General features: G+C 38.8%; 1 protein-coding gene and 1 non-coding gene across 5 annotated transcripts in view; both read left to right on the plus strand.

Moving 5' to 3' along the window:
- ZCCHC8 (zinc finger CCHC-type containing 8) overlaps positions 1-27458 on the plus strand; it is a 39270-nt gene that overhangs the window by 3351 nt on the left and 8461 nt on the right. For all 4 annotated transcript variants that reach the window (XM_058281319.2, XM_004455970.5, XM_023588088.3 and 1 more), the window contains 11 exons: positions 770-844; positions 2403-2508; positions 3682-3759; positions 6927-7030; positions 7147-7212; positions 7803-7863; positions 8314-8456; positions 9207-9349; positions 13178-13299; positions 14779-14865; positions 15131-15248. In XM_058281319.2, the coding sequence (XP_058137302.1) occupies positions 770-844; positions 2403-2508; positions 3682-3759; positions 6927-7030; positions 7147-7212; positions 7803-7863; positions 8314-8456; positions 9207-9349; positions 13178-13299; positions 14779-14865; positions 15131-15248 (1103 nt within the window). The remainder of the gene's footprint in view (positions 1-769; positions 845-2402; positions 2509-3681; positions 3760-6926; positions 7031-7146; positions 7213-7802; positions 7864-8313; positions 8457-9206; positions 9350-13177; positions 13300-14778; positions 14866-15130; positions 15249-27458) is intronic.
- Positions 1319-1452, plus strand: LOC111763578 (small nucleolar RNA SNORA9). Its single transcript, XR_002796421.2, has one exon. It is a non-coding gene; the product is annotated as a small nucleolar RNA SNORA9 (small nucleolar RNA).

Here is a 27458-nt window from a genome sequence, read left to right on the forward strand (position 1 = left end):
ATATATTTGGTATCTTTTTTCCATACATGTATTTTTAAAAGCTTTCAGGTATTGCAACAGGTCTGTCAACTTTCCCATATTTTAATTGTTTACTTCATGTTGTGAACAACTCCAAATGCTGATTTACTTCACCTGCTGTACAGGTGAGGCCTATGAGGCAGGTGAGAAGAGCTGGAATCAGGGATTTGAGCTGGTCTCAGGTTACTGGAGCAATATACTGCAAGTTTACCATCTGAATTCTTGTTCTCTTTTTTCTTTCAGTATTTGAAAATCAAATCCAGCAATAGTATAATTTTTACTTTTCTACTGTAGAATCTTGGATTTGAGACATTTAATGCCATGTGCATTGCCCTCAGAGACTCTATCCATTTATTTATAAAATGTTTCCATTTTGCTGTATACTTCCAAGCCATAATTCACTCCAGTTCTTTTTGAAATAGTGCTTAGGTTCCTGTAACCTTCTGGTTTGTCAGAAACCAGTCATTAGGTAGAGAAACTCTTTGAGAACTGAAAGATTATCTGCAGTTAATAATTTTTTTAAGCATTTAAAAAAATGTTAAGTAGGGGATACTTCTGTGTAAAACACTTTTGCTTAGGTGGAATTGGTGAAAACAGGTTTTTCTTTTTTTGAAAAAATGAGTTCTTGACCTTATTTGTAAAATGTGTATGATCATTGATATTTAAGAATTTTAGACGTTATGTTCTTATCCATACATAGACAAGTTTTACTTTAATTTCTTCTAAGAGTATGTTTTAACTTCTGTTTTAGTGGAATATTGGTGAACAATACTAAGTTAGATGGACCTTTATTACAGATTCTGTTTATGAACAATGTTATTTCAAAGTAAGTAATTTTTCCTTTTCCTAAATATAATAAATTAATGTGTTTATGAAACAATGTCTACCATAAATATGCTGTTTTCATTCATACTTATATCATCTTTGTTCCTTTACTTAAAATGTTCCTGGAGTTAAAATTTATGGGGTAATGATTAAGCATAAGACATTGAGTCATTCAGACCTGAATTTGTATCTGGACTCCTTCTTTCTACATATGTGAACCTGGACAAGTCACTGAACTTCTCTGCATATCAGTTTCCTCACTGGAAGACAGGATACTAATAGTCACTACCTCTTAGGTGGCTAAATAAGCAACTGTAAGAGCTTAATAAATTGCCTGTAGTAGACATCACCTCCACCACCACCGCTGCTAATAATATTAACCATAACTTTCCCCAAATCAGGTAACTGAGTTCTCCATCTTGGTAGCTTCAAAGCTTACCCACCTGATAAGTTTTTTAATAATTAAACTAGACCTTTGCAAGCCTTCGAGATGCTTGAGTCTGGGGTGACTGGGTGCATTCCTGCATTGCTTGCCAGAGTGTTCTGAAATGGTTTGAGGCCTTGCCCTGTCTCTTCCTCAGAACATAGCCATAGGCATTTCACAGTTTTTTGCCCTATTCTGAGTCACTCATATTGTTATCTCCAAGGTGAAGGAGATGAAGAGTAGCATAGAGTCTTACCTGCTTGCTGGCCGTTACTACTTAGCAAAGTGGCAGCTGAGGCTCTGAGGGCTGAGGAAGCTGGGCAGGGATACAGCAGCAGCAGCAGCAAGGTGCTATCTCCATCAGACCAGAAACCAGGTCTGCTGGAGCTCCTGGCATCCTGTCACCTAGTGTTTCTCCTGCAGAACTACGAGAGTGTCAGAGCTAGAAGAGACCCAAAAGATCATCTAGTCTGTAGGGAGGAAAGTGAGCCTGAGAAATTGTGGCTATCCAAATAGCACCCTAACAGGATCTGGGTTGGATACCCTTGTCTCCTGAACTGAGCAACAAAGAATACTTAATGAACGTGGTTTTTTTAACCTAGAGGATTCAAGAAAGCAGACCTCAGTATTTTTTTCTTATATTGCATTTTGACTATTTTTCTGGTTTAATATTGATGTGGTTGTTTCCTTATATGTACACGAGAGAAAGGAGATACAAGGACTGCACACACTGCCGTTGTGTTACGGAAACTGATGGCTAGGAGATAGGATAGGAAGGAAACTTTACATTATGTAAGCCTTTTTATTTATTTTGAATTTTGACCCATGTACAATGTATTATTTATTAGAAATTAAATATATAAAATTTTAAAATAAAATAAATTTATTATTTGAACAAATATTTGGTAACTATTATATGCCAGGCACTCTGGTAGGTTATCATAATCGTTTCTTTAACTTGACAACAATATGTATCATTTCCTAAGACTAGGTTCCTGGAGTGTTACAGAATCGGGTGATTTGATAAACCTCTGAAAAACAACCACCTTTGCACATGATATCTTATAATATGCATAATTCTTCAACCTATTAAATGTTTTGCTTTGGGTTCTGACCATTTTGTCCTCTTATGCAGGCAATATCATCAAGAAATAGAGGAATTTGTATCAAATTTAGTAAAAAGATTTGAGGAACAGCAGAAAAATGATGTGGAAAAGACTTCCTTTAATCTTTTGCCCCAGGTATTTAAAATTTAAGAGACTTTAAAATTAGTAAGTTATGTTTTTCATTGCCAGTCAGTTAGGCCAAATGGATCCTTTTGAATCAAAACCAGAGTGTTCATTAAGAATGTCGATTCCTCTCTCATCCTTGAACGGGCCTCCTTCCTTAGCCACAGGCAGACCAGTGGAGCCAAGAGGTAGCTCCTTTGCTCAGGGGCGGCATTTAGACCTGACTATACACAAAACTAAAGCTCTTTTTCCATTCCCTAACTTGGACATATGTGTTATGTTTTTTGGGCAGATAACTTCGGGCCAGGAAAAAAAAATCCATGTTTCTGTGGTTTATATACGATGGATTCTGTTTATCTACAATAGACTCATGTAATGAAACAAGTATTTTCCCTTTTCCCCCTCCACTTGTTTGAAAGAAAACCAATAGCATGTGCCCAAAGCAATCCCATAATTTCACTGTGAATATTAGAGCATGTACTTATGTGAAAAAGAAACAATTATCATGTCTGAGCATTTTTTTAAATTAAAAAGTAAGGTAAGTAGAGCCAAATAACCTAAAAGAAAGGATCGTCAGCTGTTTCTTCTCAGGTTGAAGAACACAGTGCTCCAATTAATTAAATTTTTTGTTTATTACCTTCAGTTTTTACTTATAGTTTTTAAAATAAATCCAACAATCAAAACCATACTAAAAATTAATAAAATTTAAAAAACTAAAAAAACCCATACTGAATATTTCATTTTTGATTCAAGAAATGCTTCATAATTTTTAATGGCTTAAGGGTTATTTTGAATGTGAATATTGACCAGTACTGTGAAATTATATATATTTTTTATCCTTTCTGGTTATCTGATTTCAAGATAAACTCAAGTCTACATTGCCAGTTTAAGCATTGAAAGTTCCATAATTAACATTCACCAACACAAAAGTCATGCTGTATGTTAATGCTTCAGAAGAACCTCCTTTAATTTTTTAATTTCCCATTGGTAAAATTTCTCTCATAGATATTCCTAGCTTAACTTCTAAACACACCCTAATTATGACAATGATGAATCCAAAATATTATATACCTTATTTGTTACTATTAGAATATAAAAGGTGTATGTTCAAATTATTAACAGTCGAAATTTAAAGTTGTTAAAAATTGATAGCCTTCTGTAACATGTGTTTTTTCTTTGTATTAGCCATCCAGTATTATACTAGAAGAGGACCAAAAAGTAGAAGAATCCTGTTCCGTTAAAAATAATAAGGAAGCTTTTAGTGTAAGTTTGCAATTTAGCTTTGAATTCTGCAGATATATGTTTTCAATCCTTTGTCAGTTGGACAACATTTAAATATTAAAATATTATAGTTGTATGTCATCAGATGATCATTTTCTTTTGTTAAAATTCTTGTAAAACAACACTGTAGACTTCAAACTCTAAATATTATAATTTGCTTTTTAATAAGTTAGCCTTGTGTCCTGTGAGCACAGTAGACATGCTTTGAAGGACTTTTTGTCCTAACCTTATTGGATTTATTTTTAAGAACATGGTTGAAGATATAGAAAGCATGCTTGTTGGATTTACAGATGACATGAAGCTGAGAGAGATAACTAGCTAATAGAACAGATGGCAGATTTGAAATTCAAAAATTTTAAGACTAGAATGGTGAGTGGAAAATGAAGCTTAACAGAGCAAACCTACGTTTAGGCTAAATGCCTCTCAGAAGATAAGCAAAATTCATTAGGCCTTTACAACATAGTGGACAATCCATTCTTGAATTCTATTAAAGGAAGACTAGGTTTCATGTTTACGAAGTTTTCTGCCTCATTGACAGTCTATAATTTTAAAGACATGGGGCTGCTGAGATGATGAAGAACCATAACTTTATCGAAAAGAAGAGCTGCTAGGGATATGACATCTTTGCAAACATGACAAGGCTTTTTGGGGGCCAAGGTATTATTTTATTTTAGATCCTCCTTTTTAGTGCCAAGGGGTAGAATTAGTGATTGAATTGAATACAAGGAGGTACATTGAACTAACTTTTAGAAAGCTAAAATTTCTTACAATGAGAGATGTGAAAATGAAGTGGTCCATGTCCAAAAAAAAAAAAAGTGAACTCTCTATTACCATGTTACTTCAAAGAGTCTGAATGCCTTCAGAGTACTTTAAAGAAAGATTTCTGAATTTGAACTGGGTAACTTTTTATTTCTCTTCTAACACTGAGGTTCTGGGATTTAAAGTGCACCTGTCTGGAAATTGGGAATTTTGTTTGTTTATTTATTTAACAAATACTAATGAATATTTATTGAATGCTACTTTGTGCCAGGGCTCATTCTAGATTCCAGGGACATAGCAATAAAGTAAAAAAACAAACAAACAAACAAAAAAACCCAGCAGTCCCTGTTATCATTGAATTACATTCTAGTGGGGAAGACAGTGCTATTGGAAAAAAAAAAGAGCAGGACAGTGTAAGGAGTTAAAGAGTGTGGGGTAGGTGCTTTTCACAGATATTGGTTAGTGGTAGCCTCTCTTAGCTGAGACCTGAATGAATTGAGGAAGTGAGCCATGCTACTGTTTGAGTGAAGTGTTATTCCAGGTGATAGGAAGGCGAGTGGAAAGCCCTGAGACTGAAATAAACATAACATCTATTGCTCACTGTATATTATGTCCTGTTTCAGCTCATTATAAGTAATTCTCATGATGGTCTTATTATTATTCTCATCTTAGAGTTGAGGGAACAGACATAAAAAGCTAAGTAACTCACCACCAGTGGTCACTCAGCTAGTCAGTAGCAGAGCCAGAGTTTGAACGGAGGCCAGTTCACCCTGGCGTCTGTGCTCTGATCTTCTGTGTTGCTTTTTGGCATTAGTGAGGAGTTAGGGTTTTACTCTGAACGAGATGAGGAACCATTGGAGGGTTTTAAGTAGCGGTATGACATGTTATGGCTTGAATTTTTTAAAGAACCACCTTCTTTGAAAATAGTCTAGGTTGTTAAATATGGAAACTAGAAACCATCTTATTAATCTCAGGACAGAAAAAAATGGTGGCTTGAGCTGAGATGGTAGTGGTGATGATGAGAAGTGATTAGAACTTGGATATATTTGAAAGTAGAGCTGATCAAATTTGTTGATGAATTAGATGGCAGGATATGAGAGAAAAAGAATAGTCAGAATGACTCAGTTCTTGGCTTGAGCCAAAACTGGAAGAATGGAGTTGCCTTTTACTGTGATGGGGAAGACTACAAGAAGAGAGGAGGACTGGGATTGAGCCCTAAGGCACTCCAGTATATCAGAGATGGAGAAATGAGAAGGATTTAGCCAAGAAGACTGAGAAGGAGAGGTCATCAGTGCAGGAAAAGAACCAAGAGATTGGTGTCCTGAAAACCAGGGGAAGAAGAAAAAGTTGCTTCTAGAAGAAAGAATCAGCCGTGTCCATTGTTGTTCAGAGGTTAAGATGGAGACAGAACTTTCCATTGAATTTGGCAACATGGGGGTCATTGGTGAGCTCCATTGCCAAGCAGTTCAGTGCATTGATAGGAACAAAAGCCTTATTGGAGAAGTTCAGGAGAGAAAGGCATTGTTTTTGTTGTTGTTTTCAAAGGGGGAGTTGGGAGGGACTGGTTTTAAATTAAAAGAGAATCAAAAGATTTAACATCTAAATGCAATCTGTGAACTTTAATCAAATCCTGGCTGGGGGGATGGGGGAAAGCTGTAGAGGGCATTTGGGGACAATTGGGGAAAATTTAGTATGTACTGGATATTAGATGATACTTGGTAATTATTAATTTTCTTAGGTGGGATAATAATACAGCAATATAGAATTTCTTTATCCTGAAAAGATACGTACCAAAGTTTGTAGTGTCATGGTGTCATGGCATCTGCAGCTTTCTTTCAAATAGTCCAGCAAAAATGCACATGCACACTTAATATGGAGAAAATGTATTAACGGTTGTTAAATCTAAGTAGAGGGTATATGGGTGTTCACTGTGCCATTCTTTCAACTTTTCTGTATGAAATATTTCAAAAAATGTTGGGGAGGGGGAAGAAAAAGAAAAGAGAACAAGAGGAAAGGAATTAGAAAGCATAGGTATAGATAACTTTTCTAAGGTTCTCGCTCCAAAAGGAAGCCAAGAAATGGAGAATTAGAGGGAAGTGAGGGTCGAGATATTTATTTTGTTTGCTTTCATTTTAAGTCTATAGAGAGTGCAGATAATAGTAATGATCCAATAGAGAGGGAAAACTTGATGATCTAGGAGAGAGTGGGGAATTTAAAGAGGTAGCTTTTACTTACACATTAAAATCTGGCTCATCTAATTAGGGAGTTGATTATTATTTCTAATAATTTCATCCAAAAATAAATTGTTACAACAATTAATCATAGTCTTACATTATTTAATGTCTTTTTTCCTGCTTAAATAGCAATATTTTTTGACTTGTTTTCTGCAGGTTGTAGGAAGTGTCCTGTATTTTACTAATTTTTGCCTTGATAAATTGGGGCAACCGCTACTAAATGAAAACCCTCAGCTTACCGAAGGATGGGAAATACCCAAGTATCCTACATAGTGAATGAAGATCTTTTACGCATCTTGCCATTAAGTTCACCTTTAAAACAATTTACCAAATTTTGCAGACTATGATAACTATTCCTTAATAAAATTCACTAAAGGTACCAGCAAGTCTTCAGCCAGATTGTTTCTCTAGAAGGGCAAGAAATACAAGTAAAGGCAAAAAGGTTTGTGTGGGGAGTTGTTTTTGTTTTATTCTTTTTATTTATTTTTTAACCAAAACCATAAAATCTTTTAGCTTGAAAAGTAAATATTCTTTATTGCTGGTTAATATAAAGTAAATGACAGATTAAGCTGTATATACACGTACATCTATTAAACATTTAAATCCATCATCTCTTTATTGGCATTCATTGGTTCATGCCTAATGTGCCTGGGTGGGTGGAAAAATGTAATTGTTTTTGTCTATTTGATTTATGTCTTATAACCATCTGCCCTCTTTCATGTTACCTAAAGAAAAATAAGATAATCTGTTTCCCTCGATTTTCCCATTATTAACCCAAAGAAGTAACAGATTTAACCAGGAACAAAAGGGTTCTTGGTTAGAAGACTTTGTATAGCAGTCTTATTTAAATCACTAGTTACAGGAGGTAAAAGTGTGTACATACTTTTGCAGATATTAAACATCCGTGATCTACTTGTTTTCTCATCTCTGATACACTTTCCTATCATATAGAATTGTATTGCTTTGTTTTTTATGTTTTCACTTATATTATGAAACTCTTTGTTTTTTTTGGTTTTTTTTTTCACTAAATAGGCCAAAACCTCACTGTTTCAATTGTGGTTCTGAAGAACATCAAATGAAAGATTGCCCAATGGTAAATTTTTCTTGTCTTAAAAAATGTCTTTGAACAGAGCTTTATAATGTTTTCAGTACATTTATGTGGAATTGTGTGATGTGAATAAACTTTGTGTTACTTTCTGTCACCCTTTCATTTGAAATATTTTCAAAACGTATTAAGAAATCAAGTTTTTAGGGTGTTTTTTAAAAAGAACATATTACAGTACTCTGTATATCTGAGATGTGTTAAACATTATACAGGTTCTTTTTTAGACAGCTTATTCTAAAGACTTGATTTTGATAAAGTGACTGCTTCTCTTCCTTGCTTATATTTCTAAAATACCCACCCTCTTTTACATGTTAGCCCTTATACATTAAAACCGAAATAATCTGTTTAATTGACTGAAGAAAATGTGCTTATTTTTATTTAATTTCCAAAATATTCCTAAACTGCTCACTACCATTCTTTTCAAACATTATGCTTTAGCCTCGGAATGCTGCTCGAATAAGTGAAAAAAGAAAAGAATATATGGATGCCTGTGGTGAGGCAAACAATCAGAATTTTCAGCAGCGATACCACGCAGAAGAAGTTGAAGAAAGGTTTGGAAGATTCAAGCCAGGAGTTATTAGGTACTGCTGTCCTTTTACCATAAAAGTGTCAGTTTTTTTTTTTCTACAGAGTTTGAAATGTTCTATGCATCATCAGAGTAATTATCAGGTATACTGTAGGAAGGCCCTAAGTAATAAAGATCTGTATTAAGGTTTTCCAGAGAAACAGAACAAACAGGATATGTATTTGTGTGTGTATGTATGTGTAAGAGATTTATTGTAAGAAATTGGCTCACCTGGCAATGACAGCTGGCAAGTTCAAACTCTGTAGGGCAGGCCACAGGCTCGAAACTCTGATCAAGATAATATTGAATTCTTTAGTCTAAATGTCCAAAAAAGTTGACTGGCTGGAAATTCAGGCTTGAGCCAACACTGATGTAAAGATAAATTCTTCTGACCTCTGAAACCCTCAGTTCTGACATTTAAGACCTCCAACTGACTGGATAAGGAGATTCCACACATTGCTAAGGGCATCTCCTTTGTAGATTGTAGATGTGGTCAGCTGATTATAGATGCAAATCCTAAAATATCCTCAAGCAGGCCAGTACTTGATCAAATAACTAGACAACATAATCTAGCCAAGTTGACACATGAAATTAATCATCACAGCATCAGTTCATTCTAAAACATTTATTGAAATTTTAACTGTGTATTTGTAGGCACTTTGCCACATAGAGTCTAATATAACACATAGAAATGCTTTAAAATACTAGAACAGTATTTGTTCAAATGAGAACATAGTGTTTTTCTTACTCTTTTATTTTTACTTAGTGAGGAACTTCAAGATGCACTTGGTGTGACGGACAAGAGTCTGCCACCTTTTATATATCGAATGCGCCAGCTAGGATACCCACCAGGTTGGCTCAAAGAAGCTGAACTGGAGAATTCAGGGCTTGCACTCTATGATGGAAAAGGTACAGTATGTATAGTATGTTAGGTTAGATAGGTCCACTTTTTTTTTTTTTTTTTAATTAAAGAATCATTCAAAATGGGATAGGAATGGCTAGCTGGCTTAATGTGTGCTGAGTTGGCTAAAAAAAAATATCAAGGGGAGGGGGTGTGGCTCAGTGGTTGAGTGTCTACTTCTCATATATGAGGTCCCAGGTTCAAGCCCCACTACCTCCTAAAAATATATATATCAAGGTGGTGTTTTCTTTCTTTACAAGGAAATAAATAAAACTTATAATTATTAGATGGTTTTCTGGCTCAGTGACTTACTTAGGCCAAAGTATAGACTCCAGCTATTCCTCATTAGCATTTCCTTTCTCAGTAGCAGTAACGGATATATGTGTTGGTGCCAGGAGTCCTATAAAATTTAGGCTACATAAACCTTTTTTTTTTTTTAAAGATTTATTTTTTATTTATTTTTCTCCTCTTCCCGCCCCCCAGTTGTCTGCTCTGTGTGTCCATTTGCTATGTGTTCTTCTGTGACCGCTTCTATCCTTATCAGCAGCACTAGGAATCTATGTTCCTTTTTGTATCATCATCTTGTTGTTCAGCTCTCCATGCATGCAGTGCCATTCTTGGGCAGGCTGCACTTTCTTTTGTGCTGGACGGCTCTCCTTATGGGGCTCACTCCTTGCGTGTGGGGCTTCCCTACGTGGGGGACACCCCTGCGTGGCAGGGCACTCCTTGTGCGCATCAGCACTGCACACAGGCCAGCTCCACATGGGTCAAGGAGGCCTGGGGTTTGAACCATGTACCTCCCATGTGGTAGGCAGATGCCCTATCCATTGGGCCAAGTCCACTTCCCCTACATAAACCTTATAGTATAGGATACCTCTCCTAGATGTCTACCCCAGAAAAATAGTACATATGCACAAGGAATATATGCAAGGAAATTTTAGTGTCACTGAATGTGAGAGTAAGAATGAGAAACAACTTACCAATCCTATGGGATACTGATTAAATAAATTATTAGTCCAGATTGTAGAATTCCTGCAGTATTTAGAAAGAATGGGGTAAATCTAAATCTACATAAGCTGACATGGGAAAATCCCTGAAACAGTAAGAAAACACAAAGGTCTAGACTGATATAAAGCAAACTGAACAGTGAATTGGGCTAAGGACCTTGGTCTTAAAAATGGAAATGTGGGAAGCAGCTGGTCTGAATCAGCTGGGCTCCTGTCTACCATATGGGAGGCCCTGGGTTCGCATCCCGGGGCCTCCTTGTGAAGGCAGGCTCTCCTGCACGCCACGGAGAGCCGCCTGGCCCACAAGTGCCGCAGAGAGCTGACTCAGCAAGGTGACACAACAAAAAAGGGAGACAAGTAAAAACAGAAGAGCATGCAGCGAATGAACACAGCAGACAACAAGCAAGCCTCAAGGGGGGAGGACAAATAAAAATAAATACAGACACGGAAGAACGCACAGTGAATGGACACATTGAGCAGACCGCAAGCATGCTACAGGGCGGGGCGGTGGATTAAAAGAAATGTTTTTGTGTTTGGTAATAAAAAGTAAGAATGTAAAATAAAATCACCAACACATCCCGCCCCCCCCCCCCCCCCCCCCCCCGCCAAAAAAGAAAATAGTACCAAAGAGATATTCAGTGTAGTCCTCTTAGTATGCCTTGCTAACACTGCAAGTTTCACTAATGTTGTCACCTTTCATACGGCTTGCTTTTCTGTTGTTCTTTCTCTATTTTGTTGTTTGTTTGAATGGAGAGTCTTTGGTGAAAAGATTGTAGATGATAGTCTCTTAAATCTCTCTCCATTTATTTTTATTTACTTATTTTCTTCGAGCAGTTTTAAGTTTACAGAAAAAGCATACAGAAATGACAAAAGTTCCTATATACCTCCCCACCTACCTCACCCCCACATTTTTCCTTGTTGTTTACATTTTTGTATTTACAGTGGTACCATATTACAGTTACTGGAACATTATATAGTTATATTATTAACTATAGTCCATCGTTTACATTAGAATTCTGTATTAGTCAAAGAGGTGCTGATGCAAAATACTGGAAATCTGTTAGCTTTTATAAAGGATATTTATTTGGGGTAGAAGCTTATAGGTACCAGACCATAAAGTTACTTCCCTCACCAAAGTCTATTGCCACGTGTTGTGGAGCAAGATGGCTGATGATATCTGCTAGGGTTCAGACTTCCTGGGTTCTTCTCTTCCCAGGGCTCATTTCTCCCTAGGCTCAGCTCCTCTTTTGTCTCCACAAGGTCAGCTGTAGATTGTGAGGCTCTGTAGGTTTTGCCTCTCTCCACAAAGCCAGCTGTAGACTATCAGGCAACCAGCTCTGTCTCTCTCCCTGGGGTTTGATTCTCTCCAGGCTCAGTTGCTCTGCTCTTCTGTATGCTTACTTCCCAGGCTCCAGCTCAGAACTCCAGCATTGAAACTCCCAACATTAAACTTGCAACTAACTCCTCTGCTCTGCCCTGTAGTGGTTTTTTATTTTTTATTTTTTTAAATTTTCCTCCTCCTTGCGGCTTGCTTGCTGTCTGCTCTCTGTCCATTTGCTGTTCATTCTTCTGTATGTCTGTATTTATTTTTATTTATTCCCCCTGCCCTTGCAGCTTGCTTGTTGTCTGCTCTCTTTGTCCATTAGCTGGACTCTCTTTTGTGTTTTCACTTGTCCCCTTTTTGTTGCGTCACCTTGCTGAGTTGGCTCTCTGCAGCGCTTGTGGGCTGGGCAGCACTCCGTGGCCTGCCTTCACAAGGAGGCCCCGGGATGCGAACCCAGGACCTCCCATATGGTAGACGGGAGCCCAACTGATTGAGCCACAGCTGCTTCCCTCTGCCCTGTAGTTTTATCTGTTAGTCCCTGTCTCCTTGGTGGGCAGGGACTCAACATCCTACTGACATGGCCCAATCAAAACCCTAATCATAATTTAATCATGCCCAGGTACAGACCAGTTTACAAATATAATCCGATGTCTATTTTTGGAATTCATAAGCTATATCAAGCTGTTATAGGTTCATTCTTTTGTGTCATAAAGTTCTATTCCATTGATATATATATACAGTCTTTTAAATCCTATTCTCTACCCCACGAGCCCCTTTCTTTTTTTTTAACAAAACTGCATATTTTGTCCAGTTTTCAAGATGTTGCCATTGCATCCCCATGGTGCTATTTAACATGTTCTTCTTTCCCTTTATTTCCTATTGTGATGTTTTCAGTCATTGGGAACCATTGTCTATATTCATTAAATAATGGTGAATTGCAAAATGATTATAGTCCCATTCTTTCTTTACTTCTTGATTTTATTGGGTAGAATATTTATATAAAGAGAAACTTCTCTTCATAGACATTATAGGACAACCAGAATAAATATTTGATTTACTTAGTAGTTTTCAAAATTATAAAATGCTTCCCCATTCTCCTTCAGAGATTACTCTTATCTGTAAAATGGTTTTAATCTGGGGGAGAAGGAAGGAAATATTATCTGGCATCTGGCACATAGTAGCACTATATAAATATTTATTAAATAAAATAGCATTTGGATAGCCATTAGGCAAATCATAAAGTCATAAATTGCTTGGAAAATAGACTTTTGAGTAACCCATAGAAGAAACAGTTTCCAGAATTTTAAATATTTTTATCAGTAATTTTATCAGTAAATTGTTTAAAAATTTCAATCAAATAGTCCAGAAAAATTGTAGTAAAAGTAATTCTCAGACTAATTCCATTGCCATGAATAAAAGTATTTTCCAGGTGTACTTTTGACCTAGGGAAGGATGTATATATATTGGCATCCAGCAATATTAACCCATTTAATGGTCTGTGATAGATGATGCTGATGGGGAAACAGAAGCTGGAGAAGTACAACAGAATAGAAATGTCACTTACGATCTCTCGAAATTGGTAAACTATCCAGGTTTTAATATATCTACTCCTAGAGGAATTCCAGATGTAAGTATAATTTTTTCTTTCTTGAATATGAAATTGTTATGTTAAAGATTATGGACGATATTAGCTTATGTGGCAGTTACTGTTACATAAAGAAGTACATTTTTTGCTTAGGTCTTTAATTTCCTTTATGTTGACTAGATTCTTAAGTGAAATCTTGTATTCACCAGAAAAAGTTCTGATTTTATGGCCCAAGGAGCTAAAATCAAATGGTTAGATTTAACTTCCTAATTTTGTTATATTACCTTTTCAGAGTTTTAGAAAAATGTATAAACTTTTAAATGTGTATTTCTAAAACATAAGTAGGAATAGCTAATGTTTCAAAATTTGGGATGAGTGTAAGATGTTAACAGTAGGGGAAATCAGGTGTGGGGTATACGGGAGCTCTCTAATATTTTTGCTACTTTACATTTAAAACCTAGATTCTAAAATAAGATTTTTTTTTAATCTAGGAAGGTTTTGAGGCAATATTAGAAAATTTTACAGAATTACTTGGGAAATAAATTTCTGCCTTTGATAAAACCAAATAAATAATAATAACTCTTTTTCTCTTGTCTCTCCTCTTTATTAAACCCTCAAAGTATTATTTCCCATTCTATAGAAGAATAACTTATTCTTTTCTGACATTGATCTTGTGTCTTGAGATTTAACAATTATTGTTTTTGTTTTGTAAATGAAAATTTCATTTTTTTTTTTCTTTTAAAATCACTTTATTAAAAATACATTTTTGGTGTTAGGAACTGGGAGGTAGGAAGAGACATAAGATTTGAACTTCAAGTATGGTGAAGAAAGGAAGCAATAAAAGCATACAAGTTTTTAAGCTTAAGCCATTAAGGGTTCTCCTGCACAATGCAAACTTTCATTGCTTCTCTAAGTGGATCCAACTACCAGCTACCCCTTGGGATTCTCATTTAAAATGTACATTCTTGAGTTTCCTCCTTACTCTCAAACTCTAGAATCTGTATTTTAACAAGAACATAAAGTGATTCTTATTGAGAGCCACTGTTGAAAGTGCTATTGGAGAAGAGAGAAATGAGCAGTGTTGAACCTTAAAAGTTAGTACTGAATTTGGAAACAGAAAGAACAGAAGATGTCTATAATCTGCATGAGTAAATGGGTAAGGAGAAATGAGCACTCCTTAGCCTTGCTGCTATGCAACCTATGCAACAGGAGGGAGACTGGGCCGGGAACATCCTGTCGTTACTGCCCAGAACTTGTACTTGTAGAAGGTAGAACCTTTTGGGACAAAGTGAATTTTTTAAGTAGTCCTTTGTATTCAGATCTGATTGTTCTGCAGGTAGGGTTTTTGCTGTTGTCATTAGCAATGCATCATTATTTTCCTTAGCTCACAAAAAAGCAAAAAGCCACCTATGAAACAGACCTGTAATTTGAGACCTCTGCTTTATCTCCTTTGAGCAAAATCTGAAAGCATGAAAATATACAAATATGTACTTGATTTTTTTCTTCTCTTTCCTTCATTAGGAATGGAGAATGTTTGGTTCCATACCAATGCAGGCATGTCAACAGAGGGATGTATTTGCCAGTTACCTTACTTCTAACTTCCAAGCGGTAAATAGATTTTTAGGGTGTGGTTTATAAAAATGTTTTACATACATCTGAGATTTTGTAACTCATTAGTATTTTATTGCCTTTTTTTGTTCTATATATAAAGGAGTCTTTCTTATCTGAATGAATTCAAAGGAAAAGGTAGCTAAATTCGTGTTACCTAGACTTAGCTCCAGAGTGGTTTTCTGTACCATATTTAAGTGAAGGGATAGAGTTTAATTCTTTGTCTTCCCTATCTAATTTGTGTCTGATTTGGTTACTGTGTTAGCCAGGTGTGAGGTCTGGCAGTAAGAGGTCTTCATCTCAGTCAAGCCCTTCGAGTCCAAAGAAGCAGAAGAAGGAGGGCAGTGCAGCAGCATCACCTGCGGACATGGAGCTCGACTCAGGTAGGCTTTATCCTTGCGGTATTGATTTTGCTAAGAGGGTTAGATGAATTTGCATGTTCCTGAGTTCTATTAGCACATGATATGGGAACACTGACCAAATAGTAAATCTTCTATTTATTTTTTGAAGATCAGAGCACTGCCATTCTTACTGATAAAAGCTGAGTTGGAAGGACCTAGGTTGGTATAAGAACCAAATGGACCAGCTGACTGAATTTCTGAATTTGGCAGACCTGCCTACTCAATCCCAGCCCTCCTAGATTAGGACTGGCCCTCTCTGATGGGGCCTGCACTCTGGCAAAGCAGTGGAAAGTGTGTGCCCTTTCCACAGCTTGGTCCCAGGAGGAAGAAAGGCAGAACTGAGTCAAGCTTTCCCAGTTATTCCTCCAATCGTCTTAATCCTCCTCTACAGGAGGAGGAGTTTTTCCTCCTCTCCAAGAAAAAGACCATGAGAAAAAGCTGCCCTCTTGGAAATCCCAAGTGCAATAGAGGCCTGTCCTTAGCTTTTTGTTCTCTTATCTTTATGGTCAGCTTTGATTGTGATGGTCTTTTTCAGAACATCAGCAGTTATTCAGGACAGTCCTGTTCCCACCTTTTTGAGTGTGCCTACCCCCCAGCACCCATCACTGCTTCTTTGGGTTTCCCTTTGGAACTACTGATTAGCAGTTTAGAAATTTCCCACAGGAGACTCAGAAATGGATCTTTGGGTTAATAAATTCCAAGGCGTCCAAATCTGAAGATTAAATTTCACCACTTATACTATTTTCCATCCTAAATTATGCCCAGCTGCTTCGGTCCTCCATAGCATGACCAAGGTTTCAAGTTGAGATTAAACAGCAATGTTAAAATGTATAAAGATAGACTAATAATAAAATAGCAGTGATGTAAGTTGCCTCAAATTGGGATGTGAATCCCCTTCCCATATTCAAATACACAGGAAGAATTTGAAGGTCAAGGATTAAATCCCTTTAAAGTCCAAAATAATAAAAATTATTTTGCACAAATGATTTCATTGTCCAAAATTTAAGTCCCCAGTGGTCTTCCCAAATTTTTTTCTCTGCTTAGTCTCAGCCACAGGGGTTCTTTTTTTTTTTTTTTTCCCCACAGGGGTTCTTGATGCCTGAGTAGAGTTCACAGCCTGGGCTTTTAGCACCTGCGGATTAACTTCAGTGTCCATCCTAACTTTTTTTTTCCCCTCATATTGCTGTGGTTTTGTGTGGTTCCCTCCCCTGCACCCCCAAAATGGTTTCCTTGTCTGTCAGCTTGCTGTGTCTGCTCATCTTCTTTAGGAGGCACCGGGAACTGAACCTAGGACCTCCCATGTGGAAGTCAGGCACCCAACTGCTTGCTTGAGTCATATCCACTTTCCTATATAGTCTAACTTTTAACAAGGCTAAAGAGACAATAGGAAGCATAATTATAACAACTCTTGCCACATGTCCATGAAAATTTGAAACAAACAAAAAGCAGGCAAGACCCAAAAACTCTGAAGCAGTTGTCCCAGACGAAATTTTGTTCCCAGAGCCAGGCACGTCTTTTTTTTTTTAAACAAGTAAATTTTATTGAAACATATTAATAAAGCATACAATTCATCCAAATTGTACAATCAGTGGTATTTGGTATAATTACATAGTTGTGTATTCATCTCTTCAGTCATTATTAGAACATTTCATTATTCCAGTAATAATAAAAACAAAAAACAGAAACAATTCATCACTTCTCAATCTGTTTCACCTGCCATACATAGCTGCTATTCTGTTCTCCTCTTTCTAAATTATTTGTGTTTATGTTTTGTAAGAACAGTCTTATATGTGCAGTATTACCCATATTCATATTTCACATGAAGTTTCACTATGCTACAGTCCCATGTTACATTTTTTACCTTTCCTTCTAGTTATATACATGACCTTAGACTTTCCCTTTCAACCACTGTCATACCCATAAAGTAGGACTGCTAGTTGCAGACCCTATGATTTTCTTTCACCATTTTTATTCATTTCCAAAGATTTACAACCCTTTGTCAATTCTACACAGGTTAACCCTCAGTTTTCTATTCTCTAACCTCATTCTGTGTTCTATTGACCTGTATTCTAGCTTGCACAATATATTTAGTTCATAACAGTGCAATCATGAATAACACCATTGAGAACATTGGTGTGCAAATGTCTGTTCTTCTGGTTATATACCTAGTAGTGGTATATACCAGGTCACATGGCAAGTTTCTATTCATTTTCCTTAGGAACTGCCAAGTAGTCGTCCACAGTGGCTGTACCTTTCTACATTTCCACCAACAGTGAATAAGTGTTCCTATCTCTCCACATCTTCTCCAACACTTTTCTGTCTTTTTAATAGTGGCCATTCTAATAGTATGAAATGTTATCTCATTGTAGCTTTGATTTGCATTTCCCTAATCACTAGTGATGTTGAACATTTTTTCATGTTTTTTTTTTTCACCATTTGTATTTATTCTTTGGACAAATGTCTACTCAAGTCTTTTGCACATTTTTTAAATTGAGTTGTTTACCTTCTTATTGTGGGATTATATTATCTCTTTTTTTTTGAAGATTTATTTATTTTTCTCCCCTTCCTCCCCTTTCCTCCCATTGTCTGCTCTCTGTGTCCATTCGTTGTGTGTTCTTCTGTGACCGCTTCTATCCTTAGCAGCAGCACCAGGAATCCATGTTTCTTTTTGTTGTGTCATCTTTGCTGTGTCAGCTCTCCATGTGTACAGCGCCATTCTTGGACAGGCTGCACTTTCTTTCACGTGGGGGAGCTCTCCTTACAGGGCACACTCCTTGTGCATGGAGCTCCCCTACATGGGGGACACTCCTGTGTGGCACGGCACTCCTTGTGTGTGTCAGCACTGCACATGGGCCAGCTCCACACGGGTCAAGGAGGCCTGGGGTTTTAACCGCGAACCTCCCATGTGGTAAGCGAACGCCCGATCCATTGGGCTGCCTTTTTTCACCCTCTTGACGAAGTCCTCTGAGGTGCAAAAGTGTTTCATTTTGAGGAGGTCCCATTTATCTAGTTTTTCTTTTGTTGCCTATGCTTTCTTTTTTTTTATCCGCCCCCCCGCCCTTGCAGCTTGCTTGCTCTTTGCTCTCTGTGTCCATTGGCTGTGCACTCTTCTGTGTTTTTACTTGTCTCCCTTTTTGTTGCATCACCTGGTTGAGTCGGCTCTCCGTGGCACTTGTGGGCCGGCAGCACTCTGGCGCTTGTGGGCCAGGTGGCACTCTGTGGTACCCAGGCCAGCAGCTCTCTGCAGCATGCAGGCGAGCCTGTCTTCACAAGGAGGCCCTGGGACACGAACCCAGGGCTTCCCATATGGTAGACAGGAACCCAACTGATTGAGCCACAGCCACTTATCCCGTACTTTCTTTTTACAGATTTATTTTATTTATTTCTCTTCCCCCATCCCCCCTTTTATCTGCTCTCTGTGTCCGATAGCTGTATGTTCTCCTCTGCCTGCTTGTATTCTCATTAAGCAGCTCTGGGAACTGATCCTGGGACTTTCCAGAGTGGGAGAGAGGCAATTACTCTCTTGCGCTACCTCAACTCTCTGTTCTGCTATGTCTTCTTATTTCCTCGTCTCTGTGTCTCTTGTTGTGTTATCTTGCTGCGCCAACTCTCAGTGTTAGCCGGCACTCCTACGCAGGGTGGTTTTCCTGCACTGGGTGGCATTCCCACTCGGGGGCACTCCTGCTCAGGGTGGCATTCCAGCATGGGTCGGTACTCTGTGTGAGCCAGCTTACCCTCACCAGGAGGCTCTGGGCATCGAACCCTGGACCTCCCATATGGTAGACAGGAGCCCAATTGGTTGAGCCACATCCATTTCCCTGCCCTTGCTTTTGGTGAAAGATTCAAGAAACCTACCACCTACTACTAGATCTTGAACATGTCTCCCTATATTTTCTTCTAGTAGTTTTATGGTCCTGGCTTTTATATTTAGATCTTCGATCCATTTTGAGTTGATTCTTGTATAGGGAGTGAGGTGTAGGGGGTCCTCTTTTTATTCTTTTGGTTATAGATATTCGTAAGGATATTTGAGTCTTTTTTGTTGCTATTGTAAATGGAGTTTTTTCCCTGATTTCTTCCTCAGATGGTTCAATACTAGTGTATAGAAACATTACTCATTTTTGCATGTTGATCTTGTATCCTGACTCTTGTGCTGAACTCATTTATTAGCTCAAGTAGGTTTGTTGTAGACATTTCAGAATTTTCTAAATATAAGATCATGTCATCTGAAAAGTGAGAGTTTTGCATCCTCTTTTCCTATTTGGATGCCTTTTATTTATTTTTTCTTGTCTAATTGCTCTAGCTAGAACTTCTAGTTCAATGTTGAATAACATTGGTGATGGGCATCCTCATCTTGTTCCTGATCTTAGGGGGAAAGCTTTCAACCTTTCCCCATTGAGTACAATGTTAGCTATGGGTTTTTCATATAAGCTTTTTATCATATTGAGGAACTTTCCTTCTATTCCTATCTTTTGAAGTATTTTTATCAAGAAAGGATGCTGGATTTTGTCGAATGCCTTTTCTGCATCGCTTGAGATGATCATGTGGTTTTTTTCCTTCAATTTGTTGATGTGGTATATTACGTTGATCAGGGATTTTTAGCCTTTTTTGTTCCACAGATCCCTTTTCCAGTCTGGTGAAAACTACAGACCCCATTTCAGAATGTAACGGCAGATAGTTTTATAACACTCAACCAGCATTAGGTCTAACAACTACCATAATTCCAAGTATGGATGAGTGTAAGTGATTTTTCGAGATACACAACTGCCATAATATGATATGAAATGAATACTACTGTAATTTATTGCATACATTCATAAGTAAAGGAAATGCTAGATTTCAGTTAAAGGTCAGAGAAAATAAAGATAATAAGTTTTTGGTTTTTTTTTTTCAATTCAAGCTCATGGACCCCCTGACATCTTCCCACAGACTCCTTGGGTGTCTGTGGACCCTGGTTAAGAACCAAGGATGTTGATTGATTTTCTTATGTTGAACCAGCCTTGCATACCAGAAATAAATCCTACTTGCTCGTGGTGTATAATTCTTTTGATAACACAGTTGGATTAAATTTCCAAGTATTTTGTTGAAAATTTTTGCAACTATGTTCATTAGAGGGCTTGGTTTATAGTTTCCTTGTAGTGTTTTTATCTGGCTTTAGTATCAGGGTGATGTTGACTTCATTAAATATGTTGGGAAATTTTCCCTCCTCTTCAATTTTTTGGAAGAATTTAAACAGGATTGGTGTTCATTCTTTTTGAAATGCTTGGTAGAACTCACCTGTGAAGCCAACTGGTCCTGGACTTGTCTTTGTTGGGAGATTTTTGAGATGATCCATTTGTTAAGCTCTTTATTTCTTGTAGCATCAGTGTAGGTTGGTTGTGCATTTCTAGGTTCGTCTAGTTTGTTGGCATACATTTTCTCATAATATCTTCTTATGATCCTATTTATTTCTATGGGGTTAGTCATAACTTCCTCCCCTCCTTTCATTTCTGATTGTATTTATTTGCAACTTATCGCTTTTTTTTCTTTGTTAGGGGTTTGTCAATTTTATTTATTTTTTAAAGATTTATTTCTCTCCCCTTCCCCCCTCCCCCAGTTATCTGCTTTTTGTGTCCATTCACATTGTGTTCTTTCGTGACCGCTTCTATCCTTGTCAGCAGCACCCGGAATCCGCGTTTCTTTTTGTTGCGTCATCTTGTTGTGTCAGCTCTCCGTGTGTGCAGCGCCATTCTTGGACAGGCTGCACTTTCTTTCGTGCTGGGTGGCTCTCCTTATGGGGCGCACTCCTTGCGCATAGGGCTCCCCTACGTGGGGGACACTCCTGCATGGCATGGCACTCCTTGCGCGCATCAGCACTGCGTGTGGGCCAGCTCCACACGGGTCAAGGAGGCCCGGGGTTTGAACCACAGACCTCCTAAGTGGTAGGCGAATGCCCTATCCATTGGGCCAAGTGTGCTTCCCTTTGTCAATTTTATTGATCTCAAAGAACCAGCTTTTGGTTTTGTTGACTTTCTCTATGTTTGTTTTCTTTTGGTTTAGGATTTTTTGTTCTCAATTTCATTTATTTCTGCTCTAACCTTTATTATTTCTTTCATTCTCCCTGCTTTGAAATTGCTTGGCTGTTCTTTTCCTAGTTCCTCCAGGTATTCAGTTAGGTCTTTGATTTTAGACCTTCTATTTTTTATTTTTTTTATTTTTTTGCCAGTAAATGTTTTATTGACAACCAGGGACATAGCCATGAGAAAGAAGCACATAGGACTTCAAACTAAAACCCAATACCCAACAAGGGTCCTTTGGGCCAGGAACACTGCATCCTGGGGTCCTCAGAGTCCCCCACCAGTAATCACACAAGACTGGCATCCAGGGGAGTTTGAAGTAGCCCTGGAGTCCCATAAAGTGAGAGGATATATGATTCCACATTTGTAAGTGTTGGGGGTAAAGAGGTAAAATGGGGGAGGGTCCATCACTGCCTATGGCCACCTCTTCCTCACAAGGTGGAAGGCTGAACCGCCTAAGATCGTAATCAGCTGCTGTCTTATCATCATTCATCTGTTTGCCCCTGTAGATGAGCTGCTCCTGCTGTGGGGAGAGTACTTTCTCCTTCATGCACTCCTTGATTCATTCCACCTTATCTGGGTTCACTGTCAATGTCAGTCTCCTTTCAGTTCAGCAACTTCACTTTAATTAGCATCTTTCCAATTTTGGAGGTCGCACAGATAAATTGCTGCTTCCACCACTACTGACACTCCACAGCACAGTGCCTGTGGGAATCACTCCTCTCTTTTTTCTAACGAAGGTGTTTAAGGCTATAAATTTCCCTCTCAGCACTGCCTTTGCTGTATCCTATAAGTTTTAATAAGTTGTGTTTTCATTTTCATTCATCTCCATATATTTACTAATGACTCTCTCTATAACAGTGTCTTCTTTGACTCACTGATTGTTTATGAGTGTGTTGTTTAGTCTCCAGATATTTGTGAATTTTCCCCTTTCCTGTGTTTTATTCATTTCCACTTTTGTTCCATTGTGATCTGAGAAGGTGCTTTGTATATTTGTTTTTTTGTTTTAAGATTTAATTTTATTTTTCTTTCCCCTTCCCCCACATTGTCTGTTCTCTGTGTCCATTCACTGTGTGTTCTTCTGTGTCTGCTTGCATTCTTGTAGGCAGCACTGGGAATCTGTGTCTCTTTTTGTTGTGTCATCTTGATGTGTCAGCTTTCTGTGTGTGCGGCACACTCCTGGGTGGGCTGCGCTTTTCTTGCATGGGGTGGCTCTCCTTGCGGGGCACACTCCTTGCGCGTGGGGCACCCCTATGTGGGGGAACCCCTGCATGGCACAACACTCCTTGCGCGCATCAGCACTGCATGTGGGCCAGCTCACCACACGGGCCATGGGGCCCTGGGTATTGAACCCTGGACCTCCCATATGGTGGTGGACGCTCTTATCAGTTGAGCCACATCTGCTTCCCTGTATTTTTATGTATACATAATTTTTTTTTAATTGAGACCTGCTTTATGACCCCACATGTGATGCATCCTGGAGAAAATATCCATGAGTACTTAAGAAGGATGTATAATCTGCTGATTTTGGTTTTTTGGTTTTTTTTTTATTTATTTATTTTTTTTTTTAATTACATTATGAAAAATATGAGGTCCCATTCAACCCCACCGTCCCCGCCCCCCATTCCCCCCACAGCAACACTCTCTCCCATCATCATGACACATCCATTGCACCTGGTAAGTTCATCTCTGAGCATCACTGCCCCCCATAGTCAATGGTCCACATCATAGTCCAGACTCTCTCACGTTCCATCCAGTGGGTCCTGGGGGGATCTATAATGTCCCTTAATTGTCCGTGAAGCACTATCCAGGACAACTCCACGTCCCGAAAGCGCCTCCACATCTCATCTCTTCCTCCCGTTCCCCACACCCAGCAGCCACCATGGCTACCGTTCCCACACCCATTCCACATTTTCTCTGTGGACATTGGATTGGTTGTGTCCATTGCACATCTATGTCAAGTGAGTGCTTAGATTCCATATGGGTACTGGATGCACTCCTCCCGCTTCCAGTTGTAGACACTCTAGGCTCCATGTTGTGGTGGTTGACCTTCTTCAACTCCATGTTAGCTGAGTGGAGTAAGTCCAATAAGTCAAAGTGTAGGAGCTGAAGTCTGTTGAGGCTCTGGGCCTGGGTGTCATATTATCAGTCCAGAGATTCGAATCCCCTACATATATCTTAAACCCAGCACCGACTACAATTCCAATAAAGTAGCATGCAAGTCTTGTGAAAAGAGATCCCCTCTGAGTCCAATTCCATCACGCAGAAACACCAGCTCCAAAGAAGGGCTATCTGTCATGGCAGTGAACCCCTTCTGCCATGACCATAGAACCCGTGGGTCTCTTTATCCCTCAAAAGAACCAATACCTGGGGTTGTATCTACCTTATCTGTCTCTTAGACTCTGTTCAGTTGTACATAGGGGTATTCCTTCTGACAACCTCCAGACTCTTTTTTAGAGACTCACAGCCTTATAATCTCATTTCTCCTTTCCATTTCCCCCTTACATTAGGTCAAACAGCTTCCCGAAGTCATGTCATTATATGTAGACAGGTATATTCTGCTGTTCCGCATTGAATCTTTAATTCAAGGTCATTTTCTAGTTGCTTCTTCAGCTAGTATGTGGAATCTGCTGATTTTGGATACAATATTCTGCGTATGTCTGTTAGGTGTAGTTCATGTATCGTATTGTTCAATTTCTGTTTCCTTGTTGATCTTCTGTCTAGTTGTTCTATCTAATTATGTAAGTGGTGTTTTAACTTTAAAACTACTCTAGTAGAGATGTTTCTTTCTCCCTTCACTTTTTCCCAGAGTTTGCCTCATGTATTTTGGAGCACGCTGTACTTAGGTGCATAAATATTTATGACTGTTATTCTTCCAGTTAGATTGTCCCTTTTATTAATATGTAATGGCCTTCTGTATCTCTTAAAACTTTTTTGCATTTAAAGTCTCTTTTGTCTGATATTAGTGTAGCTACCCATGCTCTTTTTTGGTTAGTTTGTGTAGAGAGCCTTTCACTTTCAGGCGATTTGTATCCCTGGGTCTAAGGTGTGTCTGTCATTGACAGCACACGGATGGCTCATTTTCTTTTTTTCTTTTTTTTAAGGTACCAGGGCCAGGGATTACACCCGGGACCTCATATTTGGGAAGCCAGTACTCAACCAGTGAGCCACATCGGCTCCCCAGAATTGGTTTTATCCTTTGCTTGTACTTTTGCTTTTGTTTTTAGGAGGCACTGGGGATCAAACCCAGGACTTCCCATGTGGGAAGCAGGCACTCAACCACTTGAGCCACATCCACTCCCCAGCCTATGTCTTTTGATTGGGGACTTTAATCCATACATATTCAGTGATATTACTGTAAATGCATTATTTACTTCCAGCATTTTATTCTTTGACTTTCCTATGTCATACCTTATTTTTGTCTGTCCTTTTACTCCTTTGCTTATCCTTTCTGGTAGACTTCCCTTCTATACTCTCCTCCAAACCTGTCTCTCCTGTCTCCCTTTAGTGCTTCCTGCAAAAGTGGACTCTTTTTTATGAAATCTCTTTGTGTCTCATTTGTGAATATTTTAAACTCACATTACTATTTGAAGGAAAATTTTGCTGGATAAATAATTCTTGGCTGGCAGTCTTTCTTTTTCAGTATCCTAATTATATCATACCACTGCCTTCTCATCTCCATGATTTCTGATGAGAAATTCACACTAAGTTTTACTGGGCATCCCTTGTATGTGGTGGTTTGCTTCTCACTTGGTACTCTCAGAATTTTCTCTTTATCTTTGATGTTTAATATTCTGAGTAGTCTTGGTCTATTCAGATTTATTCTGATTGAAGTACGCTGAGTTTTTGGACATGTAGAGTCTTTTCTTTCATGAGAGTTGAAATTTTTAGCCATTATGTCCTCAAATACTCTTTCTGTCCCTTTTCCCTTCTTTTCTCATTCTGGAACTCCCATGACATATATGTTGTTGCTCTTTGTATTATCAGTCCATTCCCTGAGCCCCTGCTCAATTTTTTTTATTCTTTTCTCTGTTTTTCTCTCATTTCAATTTCAGCTCTTCTGTCTTCTTTATTATTCTTTCTTCTCTATCATTTTGAGTTGTTGTATGCTTCTCATGTGTTTTGAGCTCACCTATCATGTCTTTCATAATCATAAGCTCTGTTGTTTCCCTGTTCCGGTTTTCAGATTCTTCTTTGTGCTTGCCCCGCATCTTCTTGATGTCCTTTATCTCTTTAGCCATATTGTCTTTCAACTTACTGATTTGATTTAGGAGATTTTTATGAACCTCTTTGATTAATTGTCTCAAACTTGTGTCTTATCTGGAGCTTTTATATATTCCTTTGCTTGGGTCATTTTTTCCATTTTCTTTGTATGGCTTGTAATTTTATGTTGATATATAAGCATCTGATTATGATAGTGCATTTACTCTGATGCTCAGTTTCTCTCTTATGCAGGGATTTAGTGGTGGGAGGCTGCGTATTACTCCTGTTCTTTGATTCTTGGTTCAGCCAGTTCTTGGTCTTTAGACTTGCCCCTGCTTAGTTGCTCAAATCTATGCACCCAGTAAATGGGTTGCAGATCTACTTCCAAGGGCTTTTGGGAGGGAGCTTGTAAAGGCCAGAAATGCTGCTGCTGCTGATTTACTTTTAATTTCCTCACATGCACTTCCTTGGTCTGCCAGCAGATGGCTCTCTTTGGCAAACCTTTTGTGGCAAACCTTGATGAGAACTTGTTTCCTGCAGCAGGGACTGCAAAAGTGTAACAGAGGATCCTGCCTCAAGGCTATTCAGAGCCTCCAAATCAAACTTTCTCCAAGCGTGTTCTGTAGGCTTTGCCAGCAGCTCCCTCTCTTTTCTGGGGTGGGACATTATTCCACTCCTCTCAGTGTCCTCAACAATCAATCCTGGTCAATAGGGAGTGTGTTGGTGAGAGTTGGATCTCTTTAGTCTCCTACGGGTTCCCAGGGCAAACAGTGGTGCAGCTCCTCCCAGCCTGGAAGGGCTCCTGGGACACAGCTGACCAAATGTGTTGGCCAAAGCGGAATTAGCCTTAGGCTATGTCCTTTCTCTGGTAGATAGACCCCTGGGGCCTCCTCTGTCTGTAGCCTCCAGCCAGGGGCCTGAGAATTCAAAGCTGTCTGCTCCAAGGGCACGGGGTGGGTGCCAGCAGCTGCAGCTGCAGCTTTAACTCACAGTTTTGCCATCAAGATTCTCTTCCTTTTCCCCTTTTTCTTCTGGGTGCTGTCCAAGCTTCCCCTGGTATCCTAAACCTAGAACATTTTTTTCCAGACCATTTCTGTCTGTTCTTTAGCTATTTTTCTGGGAGAGAAGTGAGTTCTATATCTCTCTAATCTGCCATCTTCCCCAAACACTTCTTAGTTTTATCAGTGACCATCATAGAGATTCTGCATTTTCTGAATGAGGACAAAACTTTTGGTTTCAGTAGCTCCAGGATGTTTTTTTTGTTTTGTTTTGTTTTGTTTTAAGATTTATTTATTTATTTCTCTCCCCTTCCCCCCCCAGTTGTCTGTTCTCTGTGTCTGTTTGCTTCGTCTTCTTTGTCCGCTTCTGTTGTTGTCAGTGGCACAGGAATCTGTGTTTCTTTTTGTTGTGTCATCATGCTGTGTCAGCTCTCCGTGTGTGCGGCGTCATTCCTGGGCAGGCTGAACTTTCTTTCGCACTGGGCGGCTCTCCTTACAGGGCGCACTCCTTGTGCATGGGGCTCCCCTACACGGGGGACACCCCTGTGTGGCAGGGAACTCCTTGCACGCATCAGCACTGCGCATGGGCCAGCTCCACACAGGTCAAGGAGGCCCAGGATTTGAACCGCGGACCTCCCATGTGGTAAACGGATGACCTAACCACTGGGCCAACTCTGCCACCAGCTCCAGTATGTTAATCTGCTGGTCCCAGTTTGCTGAATCTACTCCTTGTAAACGTAAATTCAGTCGGAAGAAATCTCCTAGTGGCAAGTTAATTGATCTTCTTCCTTATAATATCTGCAGGAGAAAGCCACCTCTGCTTGCTGATTTAAATCATCTGAGACTGTTTGAAAATTTGCTGTCGTGGTACCCTTGTCACCAGGTCAACATGTATGCGCAGGCACTTTCAGCTTGTACACATTAGCTAAATATAGTTC

This window comes from Dasypus novemcinctus, chromosome 19, assembly GCF_030445035.2.
Source record: "Dasypus novemcinctus isolate mDasNov1 chromosome 19, mDasNov1.1.hap2, whole genome shotgun sequence".
NCBI lineage: Eukaryota > Metazoa > Chordata > Mammalia > Cingulata > Dasypodidae > Dasypus > Dasypus novemcinctus.